The sequence below is a fragment of the Oculina patagonica genome, chromosome 8, assembly GCF_052425735.1.
Source record: "Oculina patagonica isolate OP01 chromosome 8, crgOcupat, whole genome shotgun sequence".
Taxonomy (NCBI): Eukaryota; Metazoa; Cnidaria; class Anthozoa; order Scleractinia; family Oculinidae; genus Oculina; species Oculina patagonica.
In genome coordinates, this window is record NC_135765.1 from 25,698,622 (window position 1) to 25,724,294 (window position 25,673).

Below are 25,673 nucleotides of genomic sequence, written 5' to 3' on the forward strand. Positions count from 1 at the left end.
ACTTTTACATAATCACTGTTCAAAAAATTCCGTAAAAATTGACATGTCATATTGAATTAATCTCTGGTTGCTTTGTTACAAAGTTAGAGGTTTTTTTGGATATTTAACATTAATATTAAATGTGAAATACGATGGGATTATTAGTATTATTATTATTAGACTGTGGTAACGTGCTTAATATCAAAATTCATGGTAAGCTCGAGCTCTCAGTTAAATATCTGTTAAATATATGTTTTTAAAACTTTCTAGCGATGATGCATGAAAAAGCAAACTCGTGCTCTGAAAAGTCTTTGTTAATTGATATTTGGAAAACGCACAGCCAATCAGCTTACTAGTTTTATAAGTAGTAGGTCAACCAAACTTACTGGAATTAATTCTTCCTAATAAAAAGGTGAAATCCAAGATGGCATATCCAGGGTGGACACTCTAATGTGGTTATTGTCGTCATATGACGTCTCAGCCACAAAATGTCGTCTTGTAGAGTAAGCTAACGTATTTCTACTCAGTGCAAAATACTTTTGCTGCCACTTAAAATAACACAAACCCTAGGGAGGGGTTCTCCCCCCCCCCCCCCCCTCCCTCCATTGCCACAGTGCGGATATGAATTTGCTTGAAACGATGATTAAAGTGTAAATGAAAATGACAAATGCGCCAGATGGTAGTATTAATGTTTCCATACGTTTCGGGGCTACTGCCCCTTCTTCAGTGCAAAATATGACATGCCATCATATTTTGCACTGAAGAAGGGGCAGTAGCCCCGAAACGTATGGAAACATTAATACTACCATCTGGCGCATTTGTCATTTTGATTTACACTTTAATCATCGTTTCAATTCACTAGTTATATGCGCTACACAGTCGCACGAAATTTCTTTAGAGATTTCTATGTTACTATGAATTTGCTTGTACGTCGGAGACTCTTTAGCTGTGTTACCAATGTACACACGCAAAAGACAGCTTTGCCGATGATATTCCTTGTTGTCTACTTTACAAAGAGGAGACCTTGGTTACCATTGAATATTCCAGTACCGCTACAAGGGTATCCATACAGCAATCTATTTGTTCCTATCAAAAACAAAAAGGTAAACGTTACTTCGAACAAAAACTGAGGTAAAAATATGACATATATGCAATGTCGGATCTGAGACGGTTGACGTAATAAAGTCATTATAAAGTTATATGTTGTCACAAATATCCATCAATTATTTGCCTTAGATGATTTTTTTTTCCTGTACATCCCCCCCCCCCCCCCCCAGGCCCTTGAAACACGATGGGGCATGAATTTGCTTGCTCGTCTGAGAGTTTCATCCAAAATATTGGAATACAATATGTGTCAACCAATCAATCTATCAACCAAGCAATCAATCAATCAATTAGTTTAAGCGTCGTGGATGTATAGCCTTAGGTAAAACCCTCTGCTAAATTAAAACACTTAAGTAAAATAATTTATAAAAGTAAGATTAACAAACTCCCTACCTAGTTATTTGATTAGAAAAGCTAAACAAGTAAGTGCTTCCCATACTGTTTATTAGGCCATGTCGCTATCAACAGGCTTTCAAAACAGAACCTAACAATGCGGCACCAAGTTTAATCGACAATTTAAAAATGTAAACTTACTGTGTTTCGATGAACGCCACATTTGTCCACACTCTTGATTATCATGGCTGTCGAAAACTAATAACGAGAAAAAGATATAATTTGGTTGACTGACCGATAAAAATAATAGCAACAACAACAGTAACGTTAACAAACAAATCGATATACACAAACTGGACGAAACAAATTGTTAAAAAATTATATGTAGAGGATTAGTTTCTTTAAAGTATTTGCTTTAAGTATCACTTAGAATTGATCATGTCAGTGTTTATCTTTTATTATTTCTTATGCCTATTTGGCATTATTTTGATTTAAACATTTTCGTCGGATTCTCCTGTTTATACTCCGTACGAGATGTAGAAAAGATAATATCACAAATTGAGGGGTGTAGTTTCAACTTAAAGTGTGTTTGTTTAATTGTTGGTGCGTGTGTTTGGGGGGGGGGGGGGAGGGGGGAATTAAGGCCTTTCTTTTTAAGAGGAGCTTCAGCAAAATAAGGAAATCTAAATAAAAACATCTAATCTAGAATCTAACGCAAAGTTGATTTGTTCATACCCCTGTAGCAATCGCCATTGGCAATATGATAGCCAAGTTCTGTTCCCTTGCAGTTTGATTCCCACTGGTAGGGGTATGTGTGGGACACAATGATACGAGGACAACTGAAAAAAAAAAAAATGCAGTCAAATCTTAATTAAGCGTTCCTCTGTTAATCGGTCGCCATTTACATAATTAAGCGTTCACTTGTCAAATTCCAGGAAATCTCTCCCCATATTTACTGTATATTAGAGCTTGAACTGAGTGTTGTCCATAAGTGACAACTAATCAATAATGACCAAACAAAATTTAAGGAAATGTGAAAAAATTTGGTTAACGAGAACATACTGACAATTATGTTCGTTTTCGACCTGGATGCATAAAAAAGGGACCCATCGAATTGCAAATAGATTTAATAATTTTGTACTCTGCATGCAATAACAGACGTAATACCTTGCTTTGGAACATTCAGAATTAAACATGTCCGCTCCGATCGGAATCTGTAAGAATATACAGGTAAAATAATAATAAAAATAAAAAATAATCAAAAATAATCATATATTTATATAATATTTATTAAAATATTTATATTTGTTGTGTGCGTAAATTTTTTATTTTCAAACTTCTGTGCATTCGCGAATTTTTTGGGGGGACAATTGTCTTGTGCAGGTTTTTTCTTGCACACGTGCGCTTGCAAGATTTTTTTTTTAAAACTGAATTACCCACCGACCCCTCCCCCCCCTACGAAAATAAAATTTGTAGATGACTGCTGATTTAACGACAGATTGTTCAACATATAACGACAGATTGTTCAACATATAACACGAAGAATTATCTTTTTTTTTTATTTTTAATACTACATGTGAGTACAGTGAATTTACAAAACCAGTGAAACTGATTCTAATAAAACTTGCTATAAGACACTAATTTTGAAGCATTCAAGCGGTAATGTAGTCTGAATTGTTTGCCGTCCTATCGTCCTAACTCCTGCCTTAATTTACTATGATTGGTTGATCATGTTGATGACGTAAAACCGTGAGGTGAAGAGAATAAACGTTTTGATGTTAAATATAGCGCATAATTTTACTTCGTTATGCGTTATTTTCTTTGAGCTATTTTCTAAAAGAAATAGAAAACATGTTTCGTGTTTTTATCGAGTTATAGAAACACGAGTGGAAGTTTGGGAGAACGAGAAAAGCTGTGAAAACACTCGCCTATCGGCTCGTGTTCCCACAGCACTTCTCGTTCTCCCAAACTTCAACTCGTGTTTTTATAACTCGATAGAAACACGGAACATGTTTTCTATTTAACAATTAGACTACGAGCCCGAGTTTTCTATGAGCAAATAGTCAACGAGGCGCAGCCGAGTTGACTATCGCTCATAGAAAACGAGGGCGAGTAGTCTAATTGTTTTAGTAGAAACTCTAAAGGATTGCAGTCCAAAACTTACAGTATTTGTGCACTTTGAAGACAAAAATCAAGAAAAATCACCGCTTAACGAGGTACGCGCGCGCGACTGTTTTCTATCGGCGAATAGAAAACAGTGGAAGAACCAATCAGATTCGCGGATTTCCAATAGAACACAGCTGAGTTTCTACTAATTCTTAATAGTAATCATCATCATCATCATCATCATCATCATCATCATCATCATCATCATCATCATCATCATCATCGTCATCGTCATCGTCATCGTCATCGTCATCATCATCATCATCATCATCATCCCGGGACATCTCTAATGTTGTCACTTCTTACACACGAAATTTGACGTTTCCGATTTTCCTTCAGTTTTAGGGGGAGAGGGAGTGCTTATTTTATTCATTTAAAGCGGCTTTTATTATGACTCACTTGATAAAAGACAGTGTAACCTCCTGTGATCTGATCCACACGGAATGTACCTAGGAGGATTGAATGAATCATGCATCTTTGAATCTGTAGGATTAGTATACGATTTCAGTTATTTGTAGGGGGACGGGGAGGTCACACGGATGGGTTTAGGGGCAAGAAACAGCGATCGGGGAATACCTAAATGCGTTAAATTATTTTTCTTTTATACCTTATATTGTCAGTTTATTTTCTTCCTAGTTTTAAAACTTATTAGTTAATTCATCAAATGTTAATATCTCTCTTTCTCTTTTGTATTAAATGTGCAATATCTATTTTTTTAACCTTTGTTCCCGCCTCGATTAGCCGTTTTACTAGTAGCGGGGGCAAGCAATTTCGCAATAATCTATAACACCAATTAATAAAGTTCAGTTCAGTTCAGTTTCACATAGCTTTGCATCTCTGCTTTGGCAGTCTGTTTTATCTAATTTTGGATATTTAAAGCGTTTTATTTTTATGACATTATGTTAACAATTCACTGCCTTTACAATGTAAGCACTTATAATATTTGTGACTCTATTATGACCAAGTCTGGAAATTTAAGAACCATTCTGAACATAAACTGAACTAAAAAAGGAAGAATTCAAGATTGCTGATTTTGTTCTAGCTGACACCCGACTGTTACCGAAAAATCATCTTTAGATTCGTTATAAAGAAACGTGACCGTCACGTCTCCTTGAAACAAAAGAAAACAAAAATGGTTTCACTATCTGCGATAAAATGTAGAATATAAGCAGAAAATGTATGCGGTAATGTTCCCCAATTATTTGTACCATTGCTATAATTATACCTTCAGCTGTTGCGATTTCGTGAATATCTTCATCTGACAGTTTTCTGGTTGGAATGTTCGAGGTAATGTGCTCAACACATCGGTTAGGAAGTAAACAGTTGACTTCTTCTCTGTTAAGATGGTTGTTGTCCAAAGAACTGATACTTGCAACAAGTGTCCATCCGCCCCCTGAATTGGAGAAATTATTACTTTTTACCTTCATAATTAATATTCATAAATAAATATTTGAGGAGTAATAGACAAGGACGGAAAAATACTATTGGCTGCTACTATTAAAAAATGTGTTTTTTTAAAAAAATGCCGCTTTCATTCTGACAACGGACCCGAGATGGCGGCTATTGTATTTCAAAATTTAAGACATCGCGATGATGTAATTTCTGTTGCGAACAACAAACGAACTTTTATCAAACACAAAAACACATTCAATCGTAATGGGAATATTGATAAAGTGCAATATCAACTAATAAAATCAAACAAATGACGACATAAAGATATCTTATCACTTTTTTTGTCTTCATTTTGACATCAAAGCATAAATTGGCATTATAATTCGTTCGTTCGTTCATTCGTTCTTTCTTACTTTTATTCGTTCGTTCGTTCGCTCGTTCGTTCGTACGTTCTTTCTTTCGTTCGTTTGTCTTCGTGTTCGTACAATTGTTAGTACGTTCGTTCGTTCGTTCGATCGTTCGTTCGATCGATCGTTACAAATACAAACACAAATACTCAATCATGCGTTCGTTTGTTAGCCCTTTCGTTCTTTCGTTCTGTCGTTCGTTCGTTTGGTCGTTCGTTCGTTCATTAGCTCGGTCATTAGGTCAGTTGGTCAGTTAGGCAGGCTAGCAGGCAGATAGGCAGGCTTTCATTCCCGGTGTAAAGATTATTTTACGCTTAAATGTTAGTTCATACATATAAAACCCATGTCAATCGCAACATCGATTTGTACTCTACTATAGATAAATAATTTGCACTAATTTGCACCTTCTAACTATACTGTAAACTAGTTATTGTTGATTACAGCCATACAAAGAAACGTCAACGTCCACTACATGTGGAATCATACCATAATTCACCATGTCGCAAAATACTTCTTTCTTCTTGCCGCTGACATTAATCCAGTAGTAACCAGAGTTAGCATTTGGCACGATTTCTTTAATTTCTGCACACGATTTCTAAAACAAAAATCAGTAAATAAAAAATAAAATCAAAATTAGAGAATGTGGTAATGATCAAGGTCAAGTCTACGTCGGACCTAGTGGCCCATACCACCGTAGCTTATCCAAGTTTCTAGAGCATTCATTCTACTCCCCGGCCCTTGATGGGATGCTAGTCCATCGCAGGGTAACCCGCTAGCATTAATTCTACAGTACCTATTTATAAACCTGCGTGGAGAGAGGTACTATGAGAGTAAAGTCTGTTGCCTAAGAACAAAACACAATGATTCTAGCTAGGGCTTGAACCCGCCGAGTCCAGCAAGCTATAACCATGAGGCGTTTCGCACATATTGTTGTAGCACAGCGGCAAAAATATGAAGCTGATCTGGATGAAAATTACCAAGGTAAAACGATTATCTTGTACTTAAGTTTCGGACACATCTACGCTTGGGAAATTAATCATTGACCTTCTCTGATTGGGCTTTTAAGTAAAAACAATCAAAAATTTTAGTGAAAATCCAACTCATCCTTCCCAAAGCAGTGCTTTCCTTCAAAACCACCCCATTAGTTGCGTTGTATTCTTAGTCAAGACAAGCCAAAGGCTTAGCCATAGCCAATCGTGTCAAGCTTCATAGTACATGTAGTGCTGTGGTAAAAAATAAAAACTACTAAGTAATGAGTGATCATAGAGTTAAAATGTTACTTCAGTTCTTACCATTTTGGTCTTTGGCCACGGGTTATCACTGTAGACGTATCCTCTAGTAGGAATATAATGGTGATGAGCAATACTAGTGCTAATACTGGCGCTCAATAAATTATTGATATTTGATTCAAGTGGAATCAAAGGATTCGCAAAGTTTAATTTGAATGCGCCACGGAAATTTCTCGTTTGTTTCATTGGTAATTAAAAATGCAATATAAATGGCGGGTTGAAACATGAAAGCCCATTTTTAGAAACACGTGTAAAACCAAAAATAAGTTTGTGTATTTACATCCTTTTATGAGTGGATAGAAAACAACACGCACTTCATCTATGTAGTTTTTAAATTTGATTTAAAGAATAAACAAAAATTCAACCTTGGCTACTGAAAAAATTTGAATTATCCCCACACCGAACGTCAATCAAAATTTATATATTGACCTCCTCCAGTTTTGGTGGCGAGTTGATGAATTGCCATAAAAGGTGTTTATCTGAACCATTTACACCGTTTGTTTCCAATGTCGAGTTATTAATATAAGACATATTATTTTATTAAATTTGTTTACCACAGTATCTATGTCGCCTTTGGCATCAGCATTCAACAATTGTGCCTTTTTAAAGCACACTATGCAGAGTAAGTTGAGATGTTCTATTGAAGGCAATTACAAACATTATTAGCAGAAGCTCGGCGGTGTTCCAAATGATGGCGCAAATCGTTTAATTATACATCGTACGGCCAATATTCCATGCAGCACGGCTCTCGCGCTTGGTGAATATACGCTTGCAATTGGATTAGTTGATATTCAAGAATAAGGGGAAAAATGACAAACAACAAACAGACTGACAAAGTACAATCGTATAACATTTTATTTTTGCACTTAGTTGGTTCTAGAAACAGATGCTTACAAGGTGTTATGTTGAACATTTATATTGTGAACCAAATTATTTATATTTGCAAAACCGTACTCCAACTATTCAATAAACTACCGTCCCAATGTTTCAATTAACTTATTTTACGTATCACACATGCAGTCGAACCTCGTTAATACGACCACCGTTGCTCCATAAAAATGTTGTCTTATTGATGAGGTTGTCGTTCATATTAACGCTATTCACACCGGTGGGGGGAGGGGGGGGGGGAGGGGAGGGAAAGAGGGCTTTTGAGGCCTGCGCTGACTTTAAGCGCTTATAACTTCTTCAAGCTTCAACCAAACGCTGCCAAATTTTGCGAGTTTATCCAAAATTTATCTGCAAATAATTCGGTAAAAAAGGAGGTTGTGTTGGGAACTTGACGTAAAAATGGTAACGGCATTTTTACAGGCATATTTTGCCAAATTTGTGATTTTTGTGTTCCGATTTATTAAAAATAACCTTAATGCATGGGGGGATCCCCCCTGACGGTGTGAAAAGACCCCAAAAAGCCCGGTCTCAATAGGGTTAACTTAAGTTTTAATGCAAATTATGATAAAAGACTAGTTAATCCCATTTAAATGAAGCCGTTATGGAAATATAACCCATACATACTCACATCGAATTAATTAATTGATTCGAATTAAGAACGTTTTCTTTTTATATATATTTTATTTTATTTTCCAGCCGTAGAGAAGGTATGGGCGTCTTCCTACCGCCCTGCCCTCCCTTTCTGTAACTTCAAGAGTGTTGGAGCCACGAATGGGACATAACTGAAATGTGGTGGTATTAACGAAGTAGGTTTAATGTAAAATTGTGATACTTACTTAATTACTTAAAACCGTCGCCCCAGGTGGAGCATAGGTCATTGACAACACCTCGCCAGCGAACTCTAACTTGGGATTTTCGCACAACTTCCTGCTCTGTATCCGTGTCGCGTCGCCAGCTGGCGACGAAATTTGATACTACTACATAATCCCTATTCTGACTTCACTAACACAAGAGCTCCATGTGAAAAGTTTATTTAGGATAAACCCGTCAGTCATCTTATTTAGAATATTTCGATTCCTATCCTTGAAAATTGTAATTATTGCCTCTAAGGCTTAAAACCTTTAGTTCTTGACATTTGGCTAAAACGCTTTGTCTAACGCAGTGGCACGAGACCCCGAGAAAAGAGAAGAATCTATCGACAATCTACAGATAAAGAAAAAGAACTTAAACGCAAAGGGGAGGGGGGTGCAGGAAGACTGACTGACACAGAATATAATGCCAAAAAGAACACACTAAACGGGAAATTTGTAATTTGGAAAAAAAAAGTGCGTTCCAATATTATATGGTTGCCTTGGCTTTGCCAAGTTTCGGAGAAAATGACCTGCTATATTGATATAATCTGAGATACTGTTTAGACAAAGTAACAAAGTCTGGTTGCGTTTCAAAGTTAGAGGCTTTTCAAAAAATTTACATGAATAGTAAATGTGAAACACAATAGAATCATAATAAATTATGGGCTCATGATCAGACTGCGGTATCGAGGTTTATTTTAGCATAAATCGAGTCGTTGTAAATTTATGATGTTTTTTTAATAATTTAAGCAAGCTTGCGCTCTGAAAAGTTTCTGTTGATTGATATTTAGAAAACTACACAGCCAATCAGCTTACTAGTTTTCTATGTGGTAGGCCACTGGCTAATGCTTAACCTTCGGACGTACAAGTGGGGAGGGGGATGGATGCTCCCCCCTCCCCCCCCCCCCCCATACCGATTATGTAAAAAATGTGATCATATGCAAGGTCATGAAACCAAGCTGGTCTCGCCCAAAATCGTCATTTTTAACCTCTTTCTTTATGTTTTTTTAGGTTTTTTGTAACACAATCGAACGATATGTTTATTTTTACATTCCATAGGCATCCTGGCGTGTTTTTTTTTTTTTTTTTTTTATCAATGTCCGTTATTTTCTGACTTTTTTTTAGAAAATGGTGTTATCCAAGATGGTGGGTCCAAGATGGCGGTTATAATGACGTCATGCGACGTCATATGTATGATGTCACAACCACCAAAGAATTTCGTCATCGTTTAAAGCAAGATTCGGCATTTTTATACAGTGAAAAATATTTTCGCTGTGCCTTAAGGTGGCTCGTACCGGTTTTTCTTGCGTGGGAAGTCTGGTGACTAGCGCGCGCGTCACGCTTCATGCCCACGAGTCACGCGCGAGATTTGAAAAAACAAACAAACATGGCGGCCGAGTGCGAGGTTGCTTTTCTTCATTTTAAGAAAGAAATTCCGCGTTCAACTGAAGTTTTTTCAACAAGAACATTTAAAGTCAACTTAATGTTCGACAGTCAAAATGTTTTCGGATCTCACTGCTCGAGTTACAAAAGCAAATTCGCATGTGCTACGATCGATCTTGTCGGAGATCGTGACTCAATTCCACTTTTTTCGTTTCAGCTTATTTGAGTTCGCTTTCAAACACATGATTATTCAGACAAAGAAATACTAAACAGTAAGACCTAAGAGGCACAACTGGCGCTAACTGAAACTGGCTAAATCCCATGAAATCCTGAGCCGAAAAGTTTCGCAGACAAAGCGAGGGGAAGTCCACGCGTGTTGCGCGCGTATGTGCCCGCAAAGATCAGCGGTAGTCAGAACTGAGCATGAGTAAATACCAAACTTTTAAAATCGAAATTTTAAAGTGCGCGGAAACGCGCGTGGGAATTATTGAGTTCGCGAAGGCTTTAGCAAGAAAACTAACCCGATGACCCCTATTTTTTATTGCCCAAATATTTTCCTTTTATGTAAAGGAAACGCCAGAAAAAATCTAAAAAAATTCTACGAAAGGAATTTTTAATTACTTACAAATTTCTCTTTTTTGCATTTGCAAAAAATCCGCTTCGTAGAATTTTTTTAAAATAATTATACAGTTTCTTTTTCATATGCTTAAAATTATCACGAGAAAAAAAATGGGGGTCATCGAGTTAGTTTTCAAGATATAAGCACTGGAAGCTGAAAAAGGGTCCAAAAAATCATTGCTACCGTTGCCATGGTAACCACTGATGACGTAAATATTGGTATTTTGGATCAACAACACAATGGGTAATTTAATTATACAAAAATTTTGTTACGATCTTTAATTATTTTTTTGGCCATTTTCTTCCAAACGTCGCACAGTCAAAAACCTGAAAACTGGTACGAGCCACCTTAAAAAAGCGGAAATTCTAGAAGGATTCCATCCACCCCTCTCTTGTACTACGGTAAAGGAATTAATTTGCTTGTACGTCCGAGGGTTAACTAAACTAACTGGAATCGATCTCAGGAGCAGGTTTTGAGATGATGAGCGTAATGAGCGGCCAGATTTGAAAGTTCTTCGATATAACTTCGACTCCAAAGTTGAATTGCGAGACCGTCAAATCTATGGTAACGTAATAATGATTAGAACCTACCAAAAAGCCAAAGTGAAGTTCATTTTTAAAAATTACACCACTCATACGGAAAAGACTCTTCGGCTGTGTTAACAGAAAAAATCTTTTAGTACTAGGATCAAAATTGTTGTCAATTTGACGTGAACCATGTGGTGCATGGTATAATATTATGAGTTCAGATACTATGGCCTGTGAACCAATCAAAACTCAGGAATTGTATTTTACCATTGCTCCAGTATTAATAACAAATGATTTAAATAAGCAATCGTATGAAAGCTCGAGTGATTAAGGATTTAAACTACTCGTGATAATATATTTTTTTTATTTTCAATTGAGATCATGTAAAGACTTGTGTAATTTCTGGATAATTTTCAAATAACACTTGTAGTTTAAGTCCTTAAATGCACTGGCAAGTCCGTTGAGGAAATACAATTAACAAGTCATATTAAAGGTGGCTTACTAGAGTTTATACGAGACTGAACAGCGCGCGCTACGATTTTCTGCTTGACGTCCATATTGCTCGCGCGGACACAAATGACGTAAACAACTCAAAAAAGATTCAACATTTAACTCGCGGTAAACCAATTTGGTATACCAGAGAAAAGTTCAAAATGCTTTCAGACACTGTTTGTTTAAACAGAAAAAGGGGCGAGAAATATAGATAAATACACAGCAAAGGAGTTCCATTTTGTTTTATTTCGTCATCGCACGAAACTCGTAGCGTCACATGAGCGCGCGCTCAAATAAGAGGGCATGTGCATTTTGATTCTATTCTATTTTTGACTGATCATTTCACAAATACTTATTGTACAACATATGATGAACCTTTCACCATCAACTTATAGGGTTGAGTCACCTCCACGGCCAAAATTAATAAAAAAAGTGTAAAACATATTTTGAACTATTAAAAAATAGCCAAAATACCACATTTTCCTATTTTCTAAGAAAATCTGTCATACAGATTTTTATTTTATTTTATTTTGCATGATTGTTTAATCAGAGCCAATTTCTGAGGTAGAGCCATACGGGCGGATTTTCAGCAAAACGCCATTAAAATAACTAGCTTCCAGTTCTCTTTTAAGCACTCGGTCGTTCATTTTTGCTGTTTACTGTGTTTATAAGCATTTTTATTGATCAAATGTCGCGCATGGTGGTTTAAGTCTGTAACAAACAGTAATAAGATTAAGATAAAGCATTTCTGAGCATTTTACAAATGAGTTCAAAGTTGAGTTCTTCTACACTTTCAAAACTGTACTAAGCCACCTTAATTTAAAGTAAGCAAACACTAACTAGATGTCAGCATGCAAGAAACAGCTTTGCCGATGATATACCTTGTTGTCTATTTTACAAAGAGGAAACCTTGGTTAGCATTGTATATTCCAGTAGTGTCACAAGGGAATCCATACAGTACTCTGTTTGTGCCTATAAAATCCAGTACGATAAACGTTACTTCAAACAAAAACACGGGTATAAAGTTATGTGCTGTCACAAATATCTGCAATAAATTATTTGCCTAAAACTTTATCTATTAACTCAACTCCCTTCCTTTGAGAAACGTTGGGCATGAATTGTTCTTCATACTTAAGTAAAATCAATTATACCTAAATATTTGACTGGAAATCTTAAAATGTGGCTGCTTCCCATATCGTTTATTAGGCCATTTCGCTCTCAATAGACTTACAAAACCGAACCTAACAATGCGTCAACAAGTTTAATCGACAATAGAGCAGTTTTCAATGAGTGTCGTAAAACCAAAACCAAAGTAATCACTCTAGCCAATCACAAAGAACACAGACAATCCAGTAAACCAATCAAAACTCAAAGCAAATACATGTAGCCGGCACGAAGCGTGGGAAAACGTGCGCAAGCGAGTCACGATTGGTTTTGGTTTTAGTTCTGATTGATGAGAAAATGGCGCGAGATTTTTAAGCCAATCACTAAGCGTAGTAATGCAAAACCAAAGCAAACGCAATTTACGTTCGTCACTCAAGTGAAAACCGCTCTATAAAAGTGCAAACGTACTGTGTTTTGATGAATGCCACTCCTGTCCGCACTCATGATTATCATGACCGTCGAAAACTAATAACGAGAAAAAGATATAATTTGGTTGACTGATTGATAAAAATTAGAGCAACAACAACAGTAACGTTAACAAAAAATCGATATACACAAACAGAACGAAACAAATTTTAAACGCAAATTAAAATGTTAAGAAATTCCTATAAGGATGGATGAACGGCCATGAAGTGTTTTATATTTAAATCGATAAGTTTCTTTAAAGTATTCGATGTAAGTAATACTTACAATTTATCGTGTCGATGCTTAACTTAATTTTTTTTTTCTGCTTATTTGGCTTTTTTTTGCTTCTAGAAATTTTCGCCAGTTGTCTGATTATTTCTCCAATATATGGGCCGTACGAGATGTAGACAAAACGATATCACAAATTGAGGGATATGGTTTTATATTAAGTGTTTGTGTGTGTGTTAAGGGGGTTGGGGGAACTTAAGACCTTTCTTTTTAAGCAAAGGGTTTAGCAAGTTAAAGTAATCTAGATAAAAACATCTAATCTCAAATCTAAAACGAACTTGATTTGTTCTTACCCCTGTGGCAATCACTGTTGTAAATAAGATAACCAAGTTCTGTCCCCTTGCAGTTTGATTCCCACTGGTATGGGTATGTGTGAGACATAATGATACGAGGACACCTGAAAAAAATAAACAGTAGTCAATCCTTAGAATCCCTCTGTTAATCGGTCACCCTTTAAAGGGTTAAGAACTATATAGTCTTTGTTAGAATGAAGCAAACTGGGAAATGAAAATTTTTGACCCACCTTCATATTTTGCATGCAGTTAGATATTCAGGGGGAATGTACAAAAATGCCCTTTTTTAGGTTGCAACCTTATTGTTGTCATGGCAACACCCATCGTTTGTTGGTGTCTCCAAACCTAATTTTTCACTCAAAACATGCTCTGAAATGTGAAAAATGTAAACAGCTGTTTCTCAAGTTCATTTAACAATACTGTTTAAGACTTAAACCAAATATGGAGTCATCATTCTAGTTTATATTGATGTATAAGGCGTTTTCTCGCATTAAATGTACAATGACTAATCAGTCAATTAACTAAGTGCGTTTTCAGCCATTTTGGTTTATGAGTAAAACGTACCAGACGTTTCTTTGAATTTCTCCAAAAGTACACCAGTTCCAGACCAGACACTATGCAGTCAGTTTACCCCGATATCCTAGTTGCTAAAACTGTAAAGATCTCTGTGGGGAGGGCTTTTTTTATATTTTAGGAAATTCAATGAATCAACCTCAAAAACCAGGTTTGTATATTTTGGCGAAATTATTATTTTGTCTGTTCACCAACAAAAACACTTGCAACAGTGAAACTGCCCTCAGTCGCAAAGAATATTATCTGTTGAATCATTTTCTTATCAAAAAAAATCATATTTAGCCTTTATTTTGTTAGCAATATCGATCAAAATAAAGCTCATTACACAAGAATTTCTCCAGTTCACCATTGCCATAATGGCGTCGGTTCGTTCATCGAGCATTCATATTAGTACAAGTGCCTGTACCTTTTTTCTGAGTATCATGTTGCTGTATATACACCTTCAGTGACAGTAATCTGGCTTATTTCCGAATATCTGTACAAGTAATAGCAAGCTTAGCATCTTTAACTTCACTGAGAGAGCTTGAGTCAGCAAGCCACGACAAGGGACGTTTAGTTTTCATCTTGGATTGAACACAATTTACGTAGTTTTACTCCAGACGATAGCATCACTCGCTCTTCAAGAAGATAAACTGTCTTGATTCACTAGTTTAACGAAGAATTGCAATTTCGCGAGGCATTTTGTCCCATTTTGATTTCGATCGTGCAAAACCAGAGAGTATTATTGGTAAGCGGTTTTGCCTAAAATGATACAATCCTTTATAATCTGAAAACACTGTGTCCTTGGACGTTTTCTTTTACTTGCTTTACTGGCCGTCCTGTATTTTGTTTATCATCATATTTAGTTTTAATTGATATATAGCAAGAAAAAACTTTCTCAGTCTCAGTTTTAATATTCTATGAACCTTTTCTAAATTCGACAAGATCGTTTCACGTAAAGCATAAATCACATGATCCATTTGGTGATGCTCATTAAAAAATGAATTAATTCTCGAGCAGTATGCAGAGCGTAAAATAAATAATTACTGGGTTATTTTACTATTTGGACGAAAAATAAGTGATCGTTAAAATCAAAACTTTTAAAAATTCTTTGGACCGTCAAAATTTCATTTTTTTATACATTGATTTCAACAATTATTACACCATGGAGATCTTTAGTCAAAATAAAGCTAGGGGCTCTGTTATAAAATCTATGTCTCTGATATTTTAGGGAACAGGGATCACACAAATGGACAAAATACTGTTAGGGAACAAGGGAAACTTTAAGTGGAAGATGGGAACATGGATGGAAATAAATATATGTGTGGTTATTTGTTATTTGAAAACGATGGAGTGCCTTTCTTACACAGATGGATCGCATTTCTTTGTACTGCTTCTATGGTTAGCAAGGAGCTGAAGGAACTTGACAAGCATATTTCCAGTTAATCACAACGGCACTCAGTCACTCTCTAGCGTCTTATTTCAACGCGGGAAACATGGAAGAAATTTGAAAGAAAAAGGGTATTGAAGGTTGCATCAAAACGATACGTGGAGACAATAGGAAGACGAAGGACTTGCCAAGTTTCCCTTGTTATTTGCAAGGAGTAAAATGAAACCTAATTATTTTACAAAAATAACCCATCGATCACCTAATTGATTTGACAATGCGTGCTGCACGTGATGGAAAAAAGGAATTGTTTGTTACCGCACAATGGAAAGACTGGGAAGAAACGATAAATCACTGAAAACTCGGGCTGAAAACATTTTTGACGTTTTTGACGCAGTACTTGAATGAGTTTGTAAAGGATAATAGTAACAGTAGTTTAGCAACATGTATTACCAGAAAAGACTCGTTCAATATAAAGAACAAGTAGATTCAAACAACAATAAAATCTTAAAAAATTTGGTCTGAATTTTTTTGGAATTGTACTCAAGTTATGTTAGTCTACTGCAGGATTAGGGAAGACAGACTCCAAACAAATGCCTGTTTTAGTTGGTCTGCTTCGATCTGACCAAATGGGCTTAGCTTACAAGGCGATACGGTTTATTTTCTGGTTCAATTTCTAAAAGTGATCCATTCTTGTAACAATGATAGTGAATCGCCCCCCCCCCCCCCCCCCCCACCCCCGCAATTCCCCCATTCCGGCTGGCTTACGCTTACGTGCTCGCTTTCAAATTCCACATGTGGGGTCCCTGTATAAATGCATCACGCGGTCAAAAAAGACTAAGACGCAGGCTTAGATAGTTTGCGTTACCAATCCTGCTATAAATAAACTGAACATCAAAAGAATTCAGTAGAGGCAGTACAGCAAGTAAAGGAAAACGTCCAAGGACACAATGTTTTGCATATTATAAAGGATTGTATCATTTTAAGTCAAAACTGCTGACCAATAATACTCTCTGGTTTTGCACGCCTGATAAATCAATATAAACTAGAATGATGACTTTATATTTGGTCCATGTCTTAAACAGTAGTGTTTTAATGGACTCGAGAAACAGCTGTTTACATTTTTCACATTTCAGAGCATGTTTTGAGTGAAAAATTAAGTTTGGAGACACCAACAAACGATGGCTGTTGCTATGACAACAATAAGGTTGCAACCTTAAAAAAGGCATTTTTGTTTATCTCCTCTGAATATCTAACTGCATGCAAAATATGAAGGGGTGTCAAAATTTTCATTTCCCAGTTTGCTTCATTCTAACAAAGACTAGTTGTTAAGCGCTCACTTACCAAATTCCAGGAAATCCTCCCATATTTACTGTAAATCAGAACTCTATTGAGCGGTAACCTCTATTAAACCAACGCAGTCATTGGACTCAGTGAAGTCCAAAAGTGTAATAACCGTGCAAAATTTGAGGGGACAAAAATACAACATGGTTCGATGTTTTGGTGTGTGAATGTTTTTGACCTCGATGCATAAAAGGGACCTATCGAATTGCAAACAGATTTGAGAATTCTGTTATAGTTTAGATTACTATGCATTTAATAACAGACATAATACCTTGCTCCGGAACATTCAGAATTAAACATGTAGGCTCCAATCGGAATCTGAAAGGATAGAGAGTAAAATAAAGAAATATTCACTGCTGTTTTATGTTAATAGAACATTTATAATATCTTCAAGCTTGACATGCTATTTGTCGAATGGAAACCTATAGCTACGCTAACTTACGAGAAAATACCCTTAGTATACAAATGCACTAATTCTTGTCCTAAAATGTCGCGACCTGTTGGACCTTATATTTTATTTTATCAAAAAGTGTTGGGTGTATGGGGTGGAGGAGCGTAAAACAAGGGACCGCAAACGATAATACTGTTAACGTAGGAACTACTCAGAGATCTACTCAGCCAAAAAAAATTAAAAAACATAACAAACAATACAGCAAGGCTTATCATACTGCGTGAAAAAATCACACTTTGCGAGACACCAACACGACTAGAACTGATAGAGCAGGACTGCAACCGTGGACAGCTTCTGTTTCTCTCTTTATTGGGGCTAGTCAGTGCGGCCACGGTAGCAAGTCTAAATGACGTTCGCTCGAAAGCTTACGCAATTAAACTGCACAATAACCCATACACTGAATACTTTAGAGTTCGGTACTTTGAACTTACTTTTCCTTCGAATCACGCGCTACAAAATTACGTGATTAAGAGAAGAAGAAGTCAAAATACCACAATAATGGTGGGGGTGCGGCCTGCCCTTTTGAAAACGTCTGTCTCAAAAAGGAAAAAAAAATCCGGGAATATCTCTATTGAGTATTACTTCTTACCCACGTCAGTAACGTTTTTCAGAACAGCCACCTTTTAAGTAATAGTTAATAGAGGTAAATGGTTATGAACCCGGTGAGCATCAAACAGGCAAACAAAGATGCCAAAGATATATTTTGGAAGGTCCACGACTGTGCATATCGTTTGTTTTTCGATCATACACTATGGATAAATCACGTAATGGCAATTTTTGTTATGGTCAGTTACATGAATAATATGCACCTATTGCAATTTGTCAGGTTTTGTGCACACTTAACCCGAAAAACAGCGAACAAAAAAATTAACAAAGAACCTTTCCGGGCTTCAAAATCATTTCCCTATATTGAATAATTGTTTAAGTTTATTGTCGCATCAGATTTTCTTTTAGTTTTGTGGATGAGGGGGTAGGGGGAAGGGGGCTTATTTCATTTATGTATTCACTCACTTGGTAAAACACAGTGTAACCTCCTGTGATCTGATCTACACGGAATAAACCTAGGAGGATTAAATGAATCAAGCATCTGTAAATCAGTAGGATTAGTACATGATTCAAATCCTTGTACGGGGAAGGGGAGGTTAGTTGGATCGGCTTGGGGGCAAGAATTAACAACTATCGTGGAATAACGGGTTGCGTTAGTTTCTACAGTTAAAGCACAAACATGACTTTTCACTTTTTACTGATCGACCAATGTTGGAAGTTTAAGAACCGTTCTTAAACATAAATTGAACTCAAAGAGGGCGAATTCAAGATCGATGATTTTGAAATATGTGACGTCATTTTTTTTCTTGAGAGTTTACAACTATGTGCGGAATTCGGTAAGAGAGTGACAAGCTTGTCCTCATATCATTATTTTACTTGTAAACAAGCAAAATAGCCGAAACAAGTAGATTTGTTGCTGGAAAAGTAGCAAAAAACGGGGATGCCGTAAAGATTTTTTATGGTTTATGATAAACCTTAGCCTGCATTGGTCGGAAGAGTTCCGTTATAGTATTTTTTTATGAAGACGTTACCCGCCAAAGTTTTCCCGTCACTGATATAGTTCAGGATAAGTATTTTAAAACTGAGAACAGTTAGGGACCGCAAACATGAACGACATCTCAATTAATTAATTCAAGATGCCTTTACAACACACTAAAGGGGAGTACTACGGTGCAGAACCTGATAAGCCTCCCTCTTATTGTCCCTCGCGAAAAGTGCATGTCTCGATCTCCGCACTCCTCGCTAGGAGCGAAAAAAAAAAAAAATAAGATCGACAAAAGACTTAAACTCGGGGAAATTTCTTGGAATTGGCTGTCCACTATATTTATATATGGCGACCTGTGGGCGAGTGGCAACCTCCTCCAATGGAAAAACGAATTGTTTCTCGGGAAGCTCAGATATTTCGTCAACTAGAAAACCAAAATAATTTTTGGAATCGCTTGACATTTCTAAACAAACATCTGATACTCTCAAGAAGTTTGAAAGATCCTTTCATGCGATTTGGTACAAAGTATAAATGGTATCGACCGTTTCAAATGGCAACGACCGTTCTGAGAAATGGCATCGACCGTTTCAAATGGCAACGACCGTTTACGAAAAGGGAAATTTGCCACGTCGATATGGCGAGTTTGCAGTCCGACTCTTGTTTGTTACTCCACGATTTCAAGTCAACAGACAATATCCTGTAAAACAACGACGACATAGTTTTCACCAGCGAGCTGCTTCACAATTAAGGCGAAGTAAACTTACCCGTATTTACAATTAGTTTGAGCTCAATCGTTTAAGATATTTCCATGTAAGCTTCATTTTCACTCGACAAGAGATATTTACGAACTTCTCTCCTACAAACTGGACAAATACCCGTACAAAACGTATCGTCGCAGATATGGAAACATGTTTAAGGATATAAATTAGCCTTGTGAAACGAGAAAAACATAATACGCAAGCCAATGCCCGTCGCTGCCACTGGTTAATAGTAATTTTGTTCGGCCATGTTGCTTCTGGAGCACGACAGAGAGGTACTGGGGAAGCGGATGGTCAAATGGAACGGCAAATTCCGATCGGACCGATCTAACCAGAAAAGTGGTCTTCCTTGAAAGGTGGATCTCTTTTTCCGAAACTTTTCCGATCGGACCGAACCGATCCATTCAGTGTTGAACCGAGATTTCCGGAAATTTTGGCTCAATGGATCGCGCCTACAGTTTCCAGTGGTAAAAGGGCAATTTCCCACGGTAAAAGTGCCCCGTGTAAGCACACCTATTATTATTGGAACTATTCCGCAGAAATTTTTTCATTTGATGTTTCCGATCATCATTCTAAGAGAAAGAACTGCGCATTATAAAACATTAGTTTTAAAATAAGGCTCATGAGAAACGTCGCGTTGCTGTTTTTGGTTGGTTGCCTCAGAAACGAAAGGGTATTGATGTGAACTATTTACACAGCATGGCCTACTATCCAAACAGAAGAACGCTCGTAACCAGAATGTCAACACGTTGTACTGAACGCAAACAAACTCGTTTTCCATGTTCTTCAAATAATTATTATAGGAAGAATAATCCTCAGCAACACCAAAAAATATTGAAATGTTTTGGCGACTACAATGCTTTTAAGTTCGAATAAAGTGATGTATTGGCGAAAAATATAAAGCGAGCTCTTTACGTGTTTAATTGTTAATTAAATTTTAACAGACATCACGTAAGACACAGAAGTGGTCAAGAACGTCTCAATTCAGGAGTATTTGTTACCACTTAAGTCAAATGAACAATCTTTTGTTGATAAAACTTTGTTTAAATTTTAAGATACATGCAGTACTGTATTGATTAAATATTATTGGGAAAAGTCAGCCACATGTAACTGATTTAGCTGATATAATTAGCAACGCACTGAAAGTGTAGACATTTGACAGAACCGGCAATGAGTTTTAGCTTTCACGAAGGAAAATACCAAAAGAATTCGCTTTTACTTATCATATTGGCACAGTCAACGTATTTCCGCCAGTCGCTCTAACGATATGAGGAATGAGAGTCCAACTGTAACTGAAAAATTTAGATGTTAGCTAGTTCGGGCGGTTTATTACCGGGTTTATTGAAAGCACCTAAAGCGCTTTTGTTAACACGCAGAGATAGTTGAACACAAAAATAGAAACAATCGATCAATCACCTTGCAAAACCAGTTATCCTCGAGTTCATCTATTTGACTAATTTCCTCACAATTTAACCAAACCTTGCCAAAACCGGTTGCCCAACACCAAAGAGACCAATATATGATGCTGTTATTGGTTATTTCGGTTGTTAATCCAATTATCTTCACTTCCAACAACAACAACAACAACAACTTTATTTGCACCTATTCATTCAATTATTAGCAGAACAATAAATAAAATAAAATAGAGTTAAGTGCATGGCTGCCCAGAATAACCACGATTGGCTAACAAGATTGGGCAGCCATACTTAGTTTTTATCACAATAATTTATAAAAAGGTCAGGTATATTTAATATTTACATAGCAAACTATACAACACACAAACACACAAAAACAAAACTAAGTAGGCTTAAAGAAAAATTAATGGAAAAAAGATGGAAAATGACGTATTATAGATTTAAATATAAAAGGTTCAGTTAATAGCTTGTGATAATGCTTAATTTATATTTTTTCTTAAATTGTTTAAGTGACAGAAGCTTAATGTCATCACTGATAGCATTCCAGATTTTGGCACCCTGATATCTAATATTAAAGATTCCATAATTTGTTCTGGTTTTGGGTAAAGCATAAGTCATTCTAGAAGAAAATCTTGTATTGTAACCATGAGTTTCTTTTGCCGAAGTGAAAAAAACATCAAAATTAGAAGGAAGAAGTTGGTTTTTAAATTTGTACATAAAAACAGCAATGTGAAAAGTTACTTCATCAAATAATTTGATAACATTTAAATCTTTGAAAAGTGGACTTGTATGTTCAGAAAAGCTAGAGAAAGTTATAATTCTAATGGCTTTTTTTTGTAATACAAAAAGAGGTTGCAAAGAAGTTTGATAAGTATTACCCCAAGCTATTAAACAATATGTTAAAAATGGATAAACAAGAGCATAATAAAGGTCCAGCAAGGTTTTACTGTTAAGATAATAGCGAAGTTTAGAAAGAATTCCTATACTTCGTTTAATCTTTTTTATGGTGCGTGTGTATTTCCAAGGGAAATACACACGCACCATAAAAACAACTAGGGATGCCCTTAGGCATCCCCAAAAAGCAGAACATATGAACAAAATGCATGCAATGTTTCAAAGCACTTTTTTTCTTAACCAATATATTACCTTCAGTTGTTGCGATTTCGTGGATATCCTCATCAGATAGTTTTCTGGTTGGAATGTTCGAGGTAACGTGCTCAACACATCGGTTAGGAAGTAAACAGTTGACTTCTTCTCTGTTGAGATGGTTGTTGTCCGAAGAACTGATGCTTACAACAAGTGTCCATCCGCCCCCTGAAATGAACAAAATGAAATTAATTGCATTAATAATAATTTTAGGGGAAATTTCAATGGGTGCACAGTTGAGAATTAGTTTTTAGATGTAGTTTTTTATAAAAACAAAGTCGGTTAAAACCAAAAACTTGATATTATAGCGGAGCTCCCACGCGCCGAAGGCGCGCGAGCGGAGCATCCGTTGGCAGGCAAATGGTATCCTATCGAACCGAGAAATTTTGGGAGTCGCCTACGTACGTACGTACGCCCGTACGCACGGATTAGGCCTGGGGACGAGGTTGCCCGCCCGTGGCTAAAGAAAAGTAAGGGGATTACAAACAGCAAATAAAGCTCGCAAGGCAAGACAAAATGTACACAAGGGGTAGAATTAAACAGCGATACTACACAGCAATTACTGTACTGAATTACTGAGCCTGATTTTATTACAGAAAATTTCATGATGTTTATAAACTTAAGCTTACTTTCTGAGCGCAGTTTCCATAGATTCTGTGTCGGCAAAGTTTTAAAGAGATCTTTCCGTAACTTAAGCTTATACTTTTCCGTCGCTTTAACTGTGATGTGTAGTACATTTATGCTTACGCTTACATGTCAGTTAATTCTTGTTGTTCCCCTTAGTTGGTTCTGTTGGTTTTATTTGCTATGGATTTACCGATTATCTATTGCCGTAAGTTGATTTTCTTTGGCCGTCAATAAAGTCGAATTCTAATCCTTTTCCGTGCAAGTTTATTCCGACTTTTAGCCTTACATTTTCTCGGCGGAAGAAATTCATACAGTATGAGTGACGTCTTTCGAAGTGCTAAACGACGACAAAGCAAAAAGCTCGAACAAAATAAATTTATTTAAACTAAACTTGCTCTGAATTACATGTTTACCCCATATAGCTCGAGCACGAGGTGAAAAATACAAACTGACTCATATTTTTCAAAGTAAATCAAACAATTATTTTGCTTTAGTATAGCCTACTTTTACACTGAATAACTACACTGAATAGAGACGATTTAGTGTACGTTTAAATTTGTTTAAACTGTACACACGGTAAGAAATAAAAGATAAGTTTTAAATTTGCGTACGTGACTGAGCAACCCATTTCAGTGCGCCGATGCTAAGACAAATACAGGAAAGAAAAGTAAGACGGGAATATGCCCACAAAATATATTAACGTCATTTTGTATAAAGCAAAACGATAAGAGAATCGTAAAACTATTTTCTACTCTTAGAGAGCAGAGAATAAACTCTTAATTAATTTTTAGGCCATGAGTTGTATTAAAGCAAAACGATAAGTGGATCGTAAAACAATTTTCTATTCTTTCGAAAGGGCTGGAGAGAATAAACTCTTAATTAATTTTTAGGCCATTAGTTGTTCTGCCTCGAGATTATGATGGATTTCTGTTTGTCTTGCACTTGTGGGCCAGCGTATACATTAAACTTTGACCGCATATTTATCAAAATGAAAACATTGTAACTCTAGCCAAAATTAAATAAATTAAAGGGGAGCTCCGCTTTTAGGCTTGCCTAAATCTATGTATTATGATAATCCTAAAATGCGGATCCAAGATGGCGGGTACAATATTTCAAAAGACGTCACAATAGCGTTATTGCTGTTGCCAATGACAAAGTCTGTCAAAAACAATAATCCTATCCAAAACGTTGCTGTTTATGGTCGATACATTCAATCGTAATAGAAATACTTAAGAAGTACTTCATCAATCGATAAAAGCAAGTAAATGACGACAAAAAAGACATCATATCACTTCATTATGACTTCAAAGCACAGACCATAAATGGGTGTTAGAATTCGTTCCTACTTTCGTTTGTTCCTTCGTCGATCACTCACTCCTAAGTGCTTTTGTGTTTTCGCTTCTTAGTTCGTTCGTTCGTTCGTCCGTTCGTTCGTTCGTTCCTTTGATAGTTGCAAATACAAATATACAAATACTGTATCGTTGGTTAGTTGCATTGGTTGATTGGTTCGTTCGGTTTTTTATCGTTCCTTAGGTCGGTCGGTCGGCCGCTCAGTCAGGTAGGCAGGAGGCCAAAAAGGCTTTCATTCCTGTTGTAAAAACGTATTTTACGTTAAAATGATAGTTTATGCAGATAAAACTTTGTCAATCGCATTATCAATTTGTACCCTACAATATATAAGTAATTTCCAATACTCTGACTTTTATGTAAACTATTCATTGTTTATACAATCATACAAAGCTATGTCAACGTCCACTACATGTTGAATCATACCATAATTCACCATGTCGCAAAATACTTCTTTCTTCTTTCCGTTGACATCAATCCAGTAATAACCAGATTTAGCATCTGGCACGATTTCTTTAATTTCTGCACACGATTTCTAAAAAAAAAAAATAAATAAGTCAGTAAAAACTATTAAGTAGTGTGTTATCTCATAGTTAAAATATCACTGCAGTTCTTACCAGTTTTATCTTTGGCCATGGGTTATTACTGTAGACGTATCCTGTAGCAGGGATATAATGGTGATAGGCAATACGGGCATCTGCCTTGTTTAACTGGCAAACTAAACCCAACAACTTGAAGTTCACACTTCGACATTCTTGATGTTTATCACACGCCTTGATACACTCAAACATAGTTTTTGCCGGCTGTTCAACAATTACATGCCCCGTTAAACGATAATTTTGGACTGAGGACGTTTCGCTGCATTTTGAACTATCACAGGATGCGATAGAACGAATCAAAAGGCACACAACTGCGTAGAAAAGCATGTCAAGGAAACAATTCAGTTCTTCCTTTTTCGATGCGTTTCTGCGACTTTTCGTTACTCAAAATAATGCGTTTCGCGTAGTCTTTTCTAAATTACCCTTACTGGCGCTCATTGAATTATTAATATTTGATGCAAGTGGAATCAAAAGATTTGCAAAGTTCAAATTGAATGCGTCACAGGAATTTCTCGTTTGTTCCGTTGGTAATTAAAAATGCAAGAAAAATGGCGGGTTGAAACATGATCGCCCATTTTTAGAAACACTTGTAAAACTAAAAATAAGTATGTGTATTAACGACATTTTATGTATTTTATGTTAAAAAAGAAAGAAACTTATCAACCTTGGCTACTGGTCTTTCGGCGAATTATCCCCACACCGAACGTCAATCAAAATATATATATATATCGACCTCCTCTAATTTTGTTGGCGATTTGATGAATTGCCATAAAAGGTGTTTATCTGAATCATTTAAACCGTTTGTTTTCAAAGTCAAGTTATTAATATAAGACATATTTTATTTAACTTGTTTACAACAGTATCTGTGTCACCTTTGGCATCAGCATTCAACAATTGTGCGTTTTCTAAGGGTTGAAAATTTAAGAAAGCACACCA

General features: G+C 36.3%; 1 protein-coding gene across 4 annotated transcripts; it reads right to left on the reverse strand.

Annotated features, from left to right (window-relative positions):
- Positions 1–790: 790 nt before the first annotated feature.
- LOC144663744 (uncharacterized) lies at positions 791–25,149 on the reverse strand. 4 transcript variants are annotated; one of them, XR_013572654.1, is made up of 9 exons: positions 24,756–25,149; positions 24,565–24,673; positions 22,165–22,332; positions 18,326–18,375; positions 17,135–17,181; positions 13,581–13,684; positions 13,003–13,059; positions 10,759–12,402; positions 7,511–9,687 (listed from the first exon to the last, which is right to left on the reverse strand). XR_013572654.1 is itself a non-coding variant. In XM_078524789.1 (9 exons), the coding sequence occupies exons 1-8, from the start codon at positions 25,062–25,064 to the stop codon at positions 12,320–12,322; spliced, it is 927 nt and encodes a 308-aa protein (XP_078380915.1). In that variant the 5' UTR covers positions 25,065–25,149; the 3' UTR covers positions 7,511–10,997; positions 12,312–12,319. The 4 variants fall into 4 exon arrangements, 3 of the variants coding, with proteins under 3 accessions (XP_078380917.1, XP_078380916.1, XP_078380915.1); XM_078524789.1 differs by having other exon boundaries at positions 7,511–10,997; positions 12,312–12,402; XM_078524791.1 differs by lacking the exons at positions 7,511–9,687; positions 10,759–12,402; positions 13,003–13,059; positions 13,581–13,684; positions 17,135–17,181 and adding exons at positions 791–1,065; positions 1,618–1,674; positions 2,152–2,255; positions 2,584–2,630.
- Positions 25,150–25,673: the final 524 nt, after the last annotated feature.

Coding starts and splice junctions, on each gene's coding strand:
- LOC144663744 (XM_078524791.1), bottom strand. CDS start 25,064: ATGCTTTTCTACGCAGTTGTGTGCCTTTTGATTCGTTCTATCGCATCC. Junction 22,333..24,564: donor TTGCGACATGGTGAATTATG/GTATGATTCAAC, acceptor TGTTCATTTCAG/GGGGCGGATGGACACTTGTT. Junction 1,675..2,151: donor CAATGGCGATTGCTACAGGG/GTATGAACAAAT, acceptor TCTCGTTATTAG/TTTTCGACAGCCATGATAAT.